The 11,646-nt window shown below is 57.3% G+C and overlaps 2 protein-coding genes across 3 annotated transcripts in view; both read left to right on the forward strand.

Moving 5' to 3' along the window:
• The first annotated feature begins 406 nt into the window (after positions 1-406).
• Positions 407-11,646, forward strand: part of P2RY8 (P2Y receptor family member 8) — a 14,322-nt gene continuing 3,082 nt past the window's right edge. The window contains exons 1-2 of the mRNA XM_040266418.1: positions 407-1,215; positions 6,352-6,358. Of these exons, the coding sequence (XP_040122352.1) occupies positions 436-1,215; positions 6,352-6,358 (787 nt within the window). The 5' untranslated portion in view covers positions 407-435. The remainder of the gene's footprint in view (positions 1,216-6,351; positions 6,359-11,646) is intronic.
• The window catches only part of ASMTL (acetylserotonin O-methyltransferase like), a 19,929-nt gene continuing 14,472 nt past the window's right edge, over positions 6,190-11,646 (forward strand). Inside the window, exons 1-3 of one of the 2 annotated variants that reach the window (XM_040266417.1) lie at positions 6,190-6,358; positions 7,896-8,027; positions 10,652-10,699. In XM_040266417.1, coding sequence (XP_040122351.1) covers positions 6,266-6,358; positions 7,896-8,027; positions 10,652-10,699 — 273 coding nt within the window. In that variant the 5' untranslated portion in view covers positions 6,190-6,265. Of the gene's footprint in view, positions 6,359-7,895; positions 8,073-10,651; positions 10,700-11,646 lie in introns of both variants that reach the window. The other variant, XM_040266416.1, reaches the window with a different exon arrangement.

The raw sequence follows: 11,646 nt of genomic DNA on the forward strand, positions 1-11,646 counted from the left end.
GTGTATACATATCATGTATACGTAGACACATACAATATGGTGTGTGTGTATCTATCACATATATACGTATATACATGCAATACGGTGTGTGTGTGTATCACACATATATATGCATAGATCCATGCGGTATGGTGTGTGTGCATATATGCCGTATACATACATGCAATGTGGTGTGTGTATCAGATATATATACGTAATGTGTGTGTCTGTATCACACGTGCATACACCACACGACGTAAACGCTCCCGCGAACGTGTGTGTGCACCCGTGACGCTCCCGAGTGTCGGCCCCTCTCCCAGGTCACCCGGTCCTCCCCCGCCTCTCACCTCCCCGGTGCCACCCTTTCCCTCCTGTCTTGCAGATTGGCACCGCGTATCCCGAGGCCACCGCCCCCCGCGCCCCGCCCCGGCCGCCGCCCCGCACCTGGCCTGCAGCATGGACGTGAACATGACGCGCCCGGACAACGCCACCATCCTGATGCTGCGCGACCCGGCCATCGCGGTGGTGCTGCCCGCGGTGTACTCGCTGGTGGCGCTGGTGAGCATCCCGGGCAACCTGTTCTCGCTGTGGGTGCTGTGCCGGCACATCGGGCCCAAGACGCCGTCGGTCATCTTCATGATCAACCTGAGCATCACGGACCTGGCGCTGGCCTGCGTGCTCCCCTTCCAGATTCACTACCACTGCAACGGCAACCACTGGGTGTTCGGCGTGCTGCTCTGCAACGCCGTCACCGTGGCCTTCTACGCCAACATGTACTCGTCCATCCTGACCATGACCTGCATCAGCGTGGACCGCTTCCTGGGCGTCGTGTACCCGCTGGCGTCCGCACGGTGGCGCCGCCGCCGCTACGCGCTGGCCGCCTGCGCCGCCACGTGGCTGCTGCTGCTGGCCGCGCTGTCCCCGCTGGCGCGCACCGACCTCACCTACGCCGTGGACGCGCTGGGCATCGTCACCTGCTTCGACGTGCTTAAGTCCAACATGCTGCCCAGCGTGGCCACGTGGGCCGCCTTCCTCTTCACGCTGTTCGTCGTGCTCTTCCTCGTCCCGTTCGTGGTCACCGTGGCCTGCTACACCGCCACCATCCTGGCGCTGCTGCGCTCCGCCGACCCGCACGGCCGCGCGCAGCGGCGCCGCGCCGTCTCCCTGGCCGCCGTGGTGCTGCTGGCCTTCGTCGCCTGCTTCGCCCCCAACAACTTCGTGCTGCTGGTGCACATGGTGAGCCGCCTCTTCCTGGGCCGCAGCTTCTACCACGCCTACAAGCTCACGCTCTGCCTCAGCTGCCTCAACAACTGCCTGGACCCCTTCGTCTACTACTTCGCCTCCAGCGAGTTCCAGCTGCGCCTCCGCGACTACCTGGGCTACGGCCCGCTGCCCGCCGCCGACAGCCCCGACAGCCGCCGCGAGAGCCTCTTCTCCGGGCGGACGCTGTCCGCGCGCTCCGTGGATGAGCAGGAGGCGCCCGAGAGGCCCGGCGTGAGACGGCAGGAGAGCGTGTTCTGAGACAGGCACCCCTCATCGCGAGTGCGGGGGGTAGGGGGGGGCGTTGACGGACAGCAGGGGTCCTTGGGGCCTGTTTTCGGTCACTCCGGGCGCGCTGGGATTCAGCCGGACCACGCTGGACGGGCCCCTTCTCGGCCTGCCGCCTCCCCGCCGAGCGCCCCCAGCCACGGCAGGTCCTCCTGGGCTCTGCCGTGGTTCCCGGCCTGACCCCTGCGATCCTTTGAGGACCGGGCCAGACCAGCGAGCACACGAGCCCACAGCAGCACCCCCGCAGCTCTGAGGTTTTGAAAAGATGATGGACCCCAGTTCCTGCAGCGCCCGGGATGCTGAGACAGCTGTGCGTCACAGGGAGAAGCATAGGATAACTTCAGGGTTCCCTCGCGGGGGGTGGGGGGGGGGGTGGGGGGGGGGGGGGGGGTGGAGGGTGGGGGGGTGTGAGGGGGGCTGGGAAGAAAACAGCTCTGAAGCCCCTAAGGTGAGACCTGGCAGGGGCCAGCAGAGAGGGGCTCGGGGAGACCCCCAGGGCAGGGGAGCTGCAAAGCGCGTGACATCCACCCCCATCGGGCCTCAGACACGCTGGTGGGATTGTGAACCGATGTTACGGGAGCAGCTGGTCCCCAGACACCGCTGCCTGTGAATGAGAACCACACACTCGTGTGGCACAGTACATAGTGTCCCAACCTCGCAAATCCACGTCTGCCCGGAACACCAGAGTGTGACCCACAGAACCACGGTGGTCCTAGACCCCGTGGCAAGGTCCTTAAAAGACACCAAAGAGGAGAGACGTGGACACAGAGATGAGAGGGATGCGGCCACCAGCCCAGGGACGGACGCCTGGAGCCCCCGGAAGCTGGAAGAGGCGGGGAGGACCCTCCCCTGGAGCCTCGGCAGGGAGCCCAGCCCCGGAGCACCCTGACCTCAGACGTGTGGTCCCCAGGGCTCGGGGAGGGTGGATGCCTGTCTCGGGCGTTAAGCCCCTCATTTATAGAACTCTCTCGGCCGCACTAGGAGACCCCCGCAGTCTGCGATTCTGAGACTGGGCCTCTGACCACTGGCCGGGTGATTCTAGGGCCCGCAGCGCCTGGGTGCTGGCTCCCGGGGCGGGGCCTGCAGAGGGCAGTCCATCCTCTTGGTGGGGAGAAGGATTCGCCTGAGGGGTCCCATCCATCCCCATCCCCACCATGGGAAGCCCACAGAGGGGACAGTGTCCAAGCCCGTCCGCAGTGTTTGCACAGGGCAGAGACCCACCGTTTGCTGCTTTCACAATGCCGGCCAGACATTCCCCCCCGCCATAGAAAGGATGTGCGCCACGGGTGGCAGGAAAAGGGCTGGCTTCAAGGACTTGGATCGCCCCAGGATGGCGTGTGGCCCACCCGCTCTTCCCAACTGTTCCCAGAGCCAAGCCCCTAGAAAGTCAGGTCGCCACGACAACAGTCCGAAGGCAGAAAAACGCTGACCCAGCAAGACAGTGGCAGCCACGTCCTGAGCGTGGGCTTCCAGCGTCTGACTCTAAAAAGCTGTGAAAACCTCAAACCACCCTCACGGAACCGTCTTCTTGCTGAGCTGAGAACAAGCATCACCGTTTGAATTTGGAGGAAGCCGATCTCAGCGGTAACACTGCCCCTCACCACTCCCACCCACCAGCCCGCAATGGGCGTGATGTCCGTCCAGCCTCTGGGTCCCAGAGGGCTCAGGTCACATTTCGTCACCATCGACACCAACAGTTCGCTGTCCAGCCCCTCAGGGCCACCGACGTCTCCCTGATTTCTGCGTCCCAGTTCCACTGAAGTTGCCAGAATCCAACAGCATTTTCAGGGAACCGCCGGCCTATCCGAGGGGTGCCTGTCGGCTCAGTGGAAATCCCAGGGCTGGATTTCCTTGTTTCAGCACGTTAATAATACAGTTCTCGTTCAGTCACTCAGTCGTGTCCGACTCTTTGCGACCCCATGGACTGCAGCACGCCAGGCTTCCCTGGCCTTCACCATCTCCCGGAGTTTGCTCAAACTCATGTCCATAGAGTCAGTGAGGCCATCCAACCATCTCCTCCTCTGTCATCCCCTTCTCCTCCCGCCTTCAATCTTTCCCAGCATCAGGGTCTTTCCCAAAGAGTCAGCTCTTCGCATCAGATGGTCAGAGTACAACATCTCTTTTCTTGAACCTGTTTTAAAACATCCACACTGAAGGCATGAGGTTGGCTGGAAATTGTCAGACGAAGACATTGATTTATTGTTTTTTCCCAGTGTCTGCTGTGTCTTTGGAAACCTGTGATCCTGTCATTTCACTGACATTGATCAGTGCTGTTAAAAAGCCTCAAGAGCAGAAATGAGTGTAAATGAACAAACTGCGTGGGAGTCCCTGAGGGGGATAGAATATGTCGCATGGAATGACTGCTTAGGGTCTCAATGCTATGGGGACAACTGCTCTTTAAATCTAGAACTTCTTCAAAATAAACCATCTTTTTTTTTTTTCCTAAACAAGATGTGTGTTTTAACCTAGCAAAGAAGAGTTTATCCTAACTCCACACAGGAGTCGATGTGTGCTAAGTCACTCAGCCGTGTCTGACTCTTTGCGACCCTGTGGACTACAGCCCGCCAGGCTCCTCCAACCACGGGATTCTCCAGGGAGGAATCCTGGAGTGGGTGGCCATGTCCTCCTCCAGGGAATCTTCCCGACCCAGGGATTGAAGCCCGGTCTCCCACGTTGCTGGCGGATTCTTTACCGTCTGAACCACCAAGGAAGCCCGATATAGAGCACATTCCATGATATACCCTATGTATATAGGGGCTTCCCTGGGGGCACAGTGGTAAAGAATCTGCCTGCAAGGCAAGAGACCCGGGTTCTTATATACAGTTACACGAACACAAAGATATGTATTAGTTTAAATATACGTGGTACGAATTAGGGGTCATTTTGCTTCTCAGCACTGGGGGCCGGGGCTGCCCCTGGTGTGTGGTGGGGGAGACCAGAGCTCCTCCACACCCCACAGTGCCCAGGACGCCCCCCCATCAGAGACTCGTCCAGCCCCAGATGGCGGTAGGGCAGAGACCCTGACCAGGCATGACTCTTACCTACTTAATCTGTCATCTCTAATTATCCACGTATGTATCCATCCATCCGTCAGTCAGATCTGTTGGTTTCTATAGTATAAATAAATATAGTATCCATGCATCCATCATCTATCTATCCATTCATCCAACCAGTCTATCTAGCCATCCATCCATCCATCATATCTATCGATGACCTATCTATTTATCTATTCATCCATCATATCGATCATCTATTTATCTACCCATACATCATATCCACCCATCCATCATATCTATCCATCTATCCATCCATCCATCATCTATCCATCCATCATATCTATCCATCATCTATTTATCCATCCATCATATCTATCCATCCGTCCATCACCCACCTCTCCAGCCCTGTCTAGCCGGGGCACACAGGAGGAGGGGTGATTCAGTCCCCCAGTGGACAGGACGCGTGCGGACGTCCGGGTTGTCACCATTAGTGGGCAGCTACTGCCATCTAGTGGACACAGACCAGAGCCGCAGCCGCCCCGGGCAGCCCCAGGAAAACGCAAGATCCGGCCTCGACCGTTAGAAGTGCTTAGGCTGAGAAGTGCCCGCACCCGCAACGCAGGCCGGGCACCTTTATCTCCGCAGACCCCCACTGCACTCTGGGGACCACCATCTGCACAGACCACCGCGCCCCGAAACCCCCATCTCCACAGACACTCACTGCTTTCCCGGGAGCTCCAGCTGCACAGATCACCGCGCCCCGAGACCCCCCCATCTCCACACACCCGCACTGCATTCAGGGGACCCCGTCTCCGCCCCCATCAAGCCCCGAGGACCCCCGTCTCCGCCCCCATCGAGCCCCGAGGACCCCCGTCTCCGCCCCCATCGAGCCCCGAGGACCCCCGTCTCCGCCCCCATCGAGCCCCGGGGACCCCCGTCTCCGTCCCCATCGAGCCCCGGGGACCCCCGTCTCCGCCTCCAACAACCCCGGGAACCCCCGTCTCCGCCCCCATCGAGCCCCGGGTACCCCCGTCTTCGCCCCCATCGAGCCCCGGGGAGCCCCGTCTCCCCTCCATCAAGCCCCGGGGACCCTCATCCCTACGCTCCCAAGATGCCTTGCGGGCTCCGGGCCCCGCCCGGGCCTGGCAGGAATCCCCAGTTGCTGGGGGCGGGACGAGCTGAAGGCGGGGCTTCGGGGATGGGGCGGGGCTTCGTTCCCTGGCTGCCCGGAAGCGCCGGGGAGCCTCACCTGCCTCGGGGGAGGGCGTGGCCTTGGGCAGAGAGGCCTGGGCGTGGCACCAACTGCCGGGGCGGGGCTTCGCTGGTGGCCGGCTTGGAGCGAGCTTTCATTGGTAGTGAGACCGGGCCGTGGGGGGGCAGAGGCGGGGTTTCGTTGGTGGTGCGGCCTGGGCGAGGTCTTCATTGGTGGTGAGGTCCGGCCGTGGGCGGGCCTGGGGCGGGGCTTCGTGGGCGGCAAGACTTGGGCGTGGCTCCAATGGATGGGGCGGGGCTTCATGGTGGGCAGGGGCCTGGGGCGGGGCCTGTGCGGGCCGAGGCGGGGTTTCATTGGTGATGAGGCCTGGGCGTGGCTCCACGACCGGGGACGGGCCTAGAATGGGGCGGGGCAGTGTGGGGCGGGGCCTGGGCCGCGTAGCTGCGCGCGCGCGCGCGCGCGGCGCGGGTCTCGGGGCACCGGTCTCCCCGCGCCGGTCTCCGGGCGCCGGGCGCGGGCGCGTGGCGCCATGCTGCTGTGCCCGGTGATCGGGAAGCTGCAGCACAAGCGCGTGGTGTTGGCCAGCTCCTCCCCGCGCCGCCGGGAGATCCTCAGCAATGCTGTGAGTGGCCCGGGCCCGGGGTCTGGGAGGGGGGGGGCCGGGCCTGCGGGCCCGGGCCTAGTGACCCGAGGCCTCGGGACCCCCGGCGCCGTGACCCGGGCCTCCCAGATGGGCCCCAGAGTTGCGGGTCCGGGGCCTAGAAACTGGGGGCGTCTTAGTAGTTAGGGGAGGGCTTTAGCCAGCGTCTGGAGGTCGCAGACGAGTGCCCGAGGGTCCTGATGACCTAGGCTTCGTGGGCGGGGCGCGGCGCGGAGATGACAGGGACCTTGGTGGGTCTGCAGGGCTGGTGCCTAGTTATTGGGGATCCTACTGACTTGGGGGGGGGGGGGATGTAAGAGAGGGTGGATGTTTGCAGGCCCGGGGTCAGCAGTGGGACCGACTGACGGGGTCAAAGATGCAGGGTCTCCGGACAGAGGCCTTGTGACTGAGGGTCTGGTGAGCAGGGCGTGGGGGTCAGGAATCTGCAGGGCTGGGGGCCTAAGTGACTGGGTATCTGGGGTCTGCAGGGCTGGGGCCTGCGGTAGCTAGAGGGTAGGACCCTAGTGAGCAGAATCCAGATCTATGGTGTCCATGATCGCGGGAGGGCCAGGGTCTTCCAGCCAGGGCTCAGTGACCTGGCGATCTGCTGGCCAGGGAGTGTGGGGTAGCCGGGCCAAGGCCAAGTCTGTGTGCCTGAGCTGGTGTTGGTGGACCGGGGGGTGGCGGGGAAGGGGACAAAGAGCCTGGACAGGGCTTGGTCTGCATGGGGCAGCCCTATCTGGGGGTGCAGAAAAGCGGGGATACCAGCTAGGGAGACAGACAGAGCCAGACAGTGGGGGGCGTGAGCTGGGCTGGGTGGGGGGGTAGGTACAGAATGAGAACTGCTATATGTACCTCTCAGCGAGGGTACAGAACCGGAGGCGGGGGGTGTCTCATAGTGTGACCCAGGGGTTAACTGGGGGTCCGGGAGGTCCACGATGCAGGTGGGGAGGGGGCTGGGCTGCAGAAAGTAAGAGGCAGCTGGCTGCTCACAGAGGTCCCTGCGTGGGGAGTGCGGGAGGGGGAGTTTGACCCTCTGTGGTCAGGACCCCCAGCCCCCACTCTGGAGGCAGCGGTGTCCGTGACCCGCCTTCCGCAGGCACTGCCGGGTCACCTGTGTTGGGCACCAAGTCAAAGCACCCTAGTTGTTCCCACACACACAGCCGCCGTATTTGTAGCCTTTCCTGCAGGCGCTGTCATCTCAGTAGTCTGAGCGCTGTAAGGGCGAAATGCCGGCCTTTAGGACTCTCCAGGAGCCCTTTGACCCCTCAGGGCTGCACCCCAATCAATAGTGCCCTGCTGGCCTCTGCGTGCACAGAGGTCTTCCCACCAGGGTCCGCGAGCCGCCGCCCGCCCCCGCTCCACACACACACCGGTCACACTCGAGAAGCAGCCGGAAGTCGGCCCTTGGTCAGTGTCCATAGTCGGGGAAGGGGGCTGGGCAGGTTCTTTCAGTTCCCGCCCACTGTCAGCGTCCTGGGGCTCCCCCCGCCCAAACCCCTCTTCTATCCTGTTCCAGGGCCTCAGGTTCGAGGTGGTCCCGTCCAGGTTCAAGGAGAAGCTGCACAAGGACTCGTTCGCCGCCCCACACGCGTACGCCGTGGAAACGGCCAAGCAGAAGGCGCTGGAGGTGGCCGACCGGATGCACCAGGCGAGGGCTCCTCTCCTGGGTCTCCTGCTAGCGGGGTGTCCTCAGGTTTCACTCACACCTGTTGTAAATCAGTGCCCTTCGCAGCAGGCAGTAGGTGTAGCTTCTCTGCGACTGAGTGTCCCTGTGTTGTGGGCACGTGTAATCCATGAGATGGTATCGTTTATACAACGTTGTCTGTCGCTTTGCTAGCATGTAACGTGCTGTTGCGGTTCATATCAGAGTGTCATTCAGGATAAAGAGTTGATCTACCTAGTCTATTCCGAGGTGTTACCATGCCGTGTACTACTGTGACTAGTATAATAGCATCATTTATGATACAGAATTCCCTGGATTCTGGATAGAATACTGGAGGAGGAAATGGTGACCCGCTCCAGTAGTCTCGCCTGGAGAATCCCATGGACAGAGGAGCCCGGCGGGCTACAGTCCACGGGGTCGCAGAGACTTGAACGCGACTGGCCATGATCTAGAATTAATGCAGCTTTAACACTAAATTACCATATAATATACTATATACTGTGGTATTTACTATTAACAGCATCGCTGATGGATATGGGTATCATGCATCTTGCCTGCTACTGTTACTTTGTAAAATACTGCGGTATTTCATATAACAGCATCACGATATGGAAGTAACGTCGCCAGTTTATTACTGTTACTGTATAACATTGTATAGTATATAACAGCATCGTCTGTGACATAGAAACAGAAGAGCTTATATATCACTGCTCCTATTTAATATATATAGTATGGGCTTCCCTTGTGGCTCAGCTAGTGAAGAAGCCGCCTGCAATGCAGGAGACCTGGTTTGATCCCTGCCTTGGGAAGATCCCCTGGAGAAGGGAATGGCTACCCACTCCAGGATTCTGGCCTGGAGAATCCCATGGGCTGTATAGTCTGTGGGGTCGCAAAGCGTCGGACAGGACTGAGCGACTTTCACTTTCATACTATAGTATGTAATATTACTGTTACTCTTTAGTATACTATAGCCTGTTATATTGGAGAAGGCAATGGCACCCCACTCCAGTACTCTTGCCTGGAGAATCCCATGGACGGAGGAGCCTGGTGGGCTGCAGTCCATCAGGTCACAAAGAGTTGGACATGACTGAGCGACTTCACTTTCACTTTTCACTTTCCTGCATTGGAGAAGGAAATGGCAACCCACTCCAGTGTTCTTGCCTGGAGAATCCCAGGGACGGGGGAGCCTGGTGGGCTGCCATCTATGGGGTCGCACAGAGTCGGACACAACTGAGGTGACTTAGCAGCAGCTTATTGTGTAACAGCATCATTGATGATATAGAAACAGTGTAGTTTATATATTGCAGTTACTATTTAATATAGTATAGTATTTAATATAACAGCATTATTTATGATAAAGAAATGATGTACCATATCTATCACTGTTACTATTTAATATATTATGGTATTTAATATAACAGCATCATGAAATAGAAAATAATATATCTATTTTATTACTATTACTATATAACCGACTATAGTATATAACAGCATCATTGATGATATAGAAACAGTGTTGTTTATACATTACTGTTACTATTTAAGGTACTATGGTATTTAATATAGCAGCATCACTTATAATATGGGAATAACATATTCTCTTTATTGCTATAAGTGTTATGATGGAATATCCAATTGCAATTAACATAACCATATTGCTTAACAATGTAGAATTAATATACCTCATCTATTATGAGGTGTTAACTCTCTAATGTACAAAATATATAATATCATATACTAAATACTTTTTCGTATAGTATATATAATGCTATATAGCATACATAGTGAATTATATACATTATAATAATATAAAAGTACCATTTTAATACAGAGTTTTTTTTAAATACAGAATTTATATAGCTTATCTCTTTCTGTTACTATAAAATGTACCAATTAATGTAACAGTGTCATTTATGACATAGAATCAGTGTAGCTTCCTATTACTTATAATAGTTATAAGTAATAAAATATATAATTATATATGAAAGTGTGAGGTGTTATTTGCTCAGTCACGTCTGACTCTTTGCTTTGCGACCCCATGGAATGTAGCCCCGCCAGGCTCCTCTATCCACGGGATTCTCCAGGCAAGAATACTGGAGCTGGTTGCCATGCCCTCCTCCAGGGGATCTTCCCGACCCAGGGATCGAACCTGGGTCTCCTGCGTTGCAAGCAGGTTCTTTACCGTCTGAGCCACCTGGGAAGTCATAATTATGTATAGTAATATATAAGTGGTGCCCCCATGGTGGCTCAGTGGTAAAGAACCCACATACCAATGCTGGAGACGCAGGTTTGATCCCTGAGTGGGAAACATCCCTTGGAGAAGGGGCATGGCAACCCACTCCAGGATTCTTGCCTGGAAAATCCCATGGACAGAGGAGCCTGGCGGGCTACGGTCCACGGGGTCGCAAAGAGTCAGACACGACTGAGTGGCTAACTTCCTCTTCCACTGTCTCCCTTGATCGGTGGCTTGAGGACACTCCAGGCTCGCTCTCTAAAGCAAGACTGGATCCATAACGAAGCTATGATGCCGGGTGCCGCGCGTCATGATGCGAAAATGTGTAAGACGTACAGGCTCGTCCCGCCTAAAGCCGAGTCTGCGTTTCTTGCAGAAGGACCTGCGGGCCCCGGACGTGGTCATCGGAGCCGACACCATCGTGGTGAGCCTGCTCTCCGGCTTTCCGTGTCACTGGCGGCTGAAATCCAGGCCTCGGGAAGGCAGGTTCTTTCTGTGAGACCTGGGGGAAGAATCCGCCCCAGGCTTCTCTCTCTCCCGGCTGCTGATGCTTTGTTTCCAAATTCCTGGGCGTCCCTGGGCTGGTGGCCGCCTCCCTCCCGTCTCTGCCTCCGTCTCCACGCGGCCTCTGCTCTGTGTCTCTCCTGTTAGGAGAACACCATCCATCGTGGATTCGGATGCGCCTGGCTCCAGTACGACCTCCTTGTAGATTTTGTTACATCTGCAAAGATCCTATTAGCGGATAATGTCCTGTTCTCAGGGCTGGGGGGTCAGGACCTGGGGAAAAGGAATCCCCCCGAGATAGGGGTTTTGGCCGCCGAGAGTCGGGCCTTTGGATGGGTCATCACAGTGACCCGCAGAGCAGCTCTGTCTCGCTGGGCATGGCTGGCTGCCTAAGACCCCAGCTGGCCTGATGGGGAGCATCGCCCAGGGATGCTGGGCCTTGTTGCTGAGCTGTTCATAGCAGCAGTGTCCCTGGATGAGTGTGTCGGTGGATAATGGATGGATGGATGATGGACGGATGGATGGTTGGGTGGATGGTTGGGTGGATGGAAGGATGAATGGATGGTGGGTGGATGGATGGATGGATACATGGATTGATAGATGGAGAGATGATTGGATGGATAAATGATGGGTGGTTGGGTGGATGGATGATGGATGGATGGTTGAGTTGATGGGTGGATGGATGGATGGTTAGATAATGGATAGATGGATAGGTAGATGGATGCATAGCTTGGTAGATGGTTGGATGGATAAATGGATGGTTGGATGGATGATGAATAGATAGATGATGGACTGATGACGGATGGATGGGTGGATGGAAGGATGGATGGGTGGATGGATGATGGGTAGAAGGTTGGATGGATAGAT

This window comes from Oryx dammah, unplaced genomic scaffold (genome assembly GCF_014754425.2).
Source record: "Oryx dammah isolate SB20612 unplaced genomic scaffold, SCBI_Odam_1.1 HiC_scaffold_23, whole genome shotgun sequence".
NCBI classification, from domain to species: domain Eukaryota; kingdom Metazoa; phylum Chordata; class Mammalia; order Artiodactyla; family Bovidae; genus Oryx; species Oryx dammah.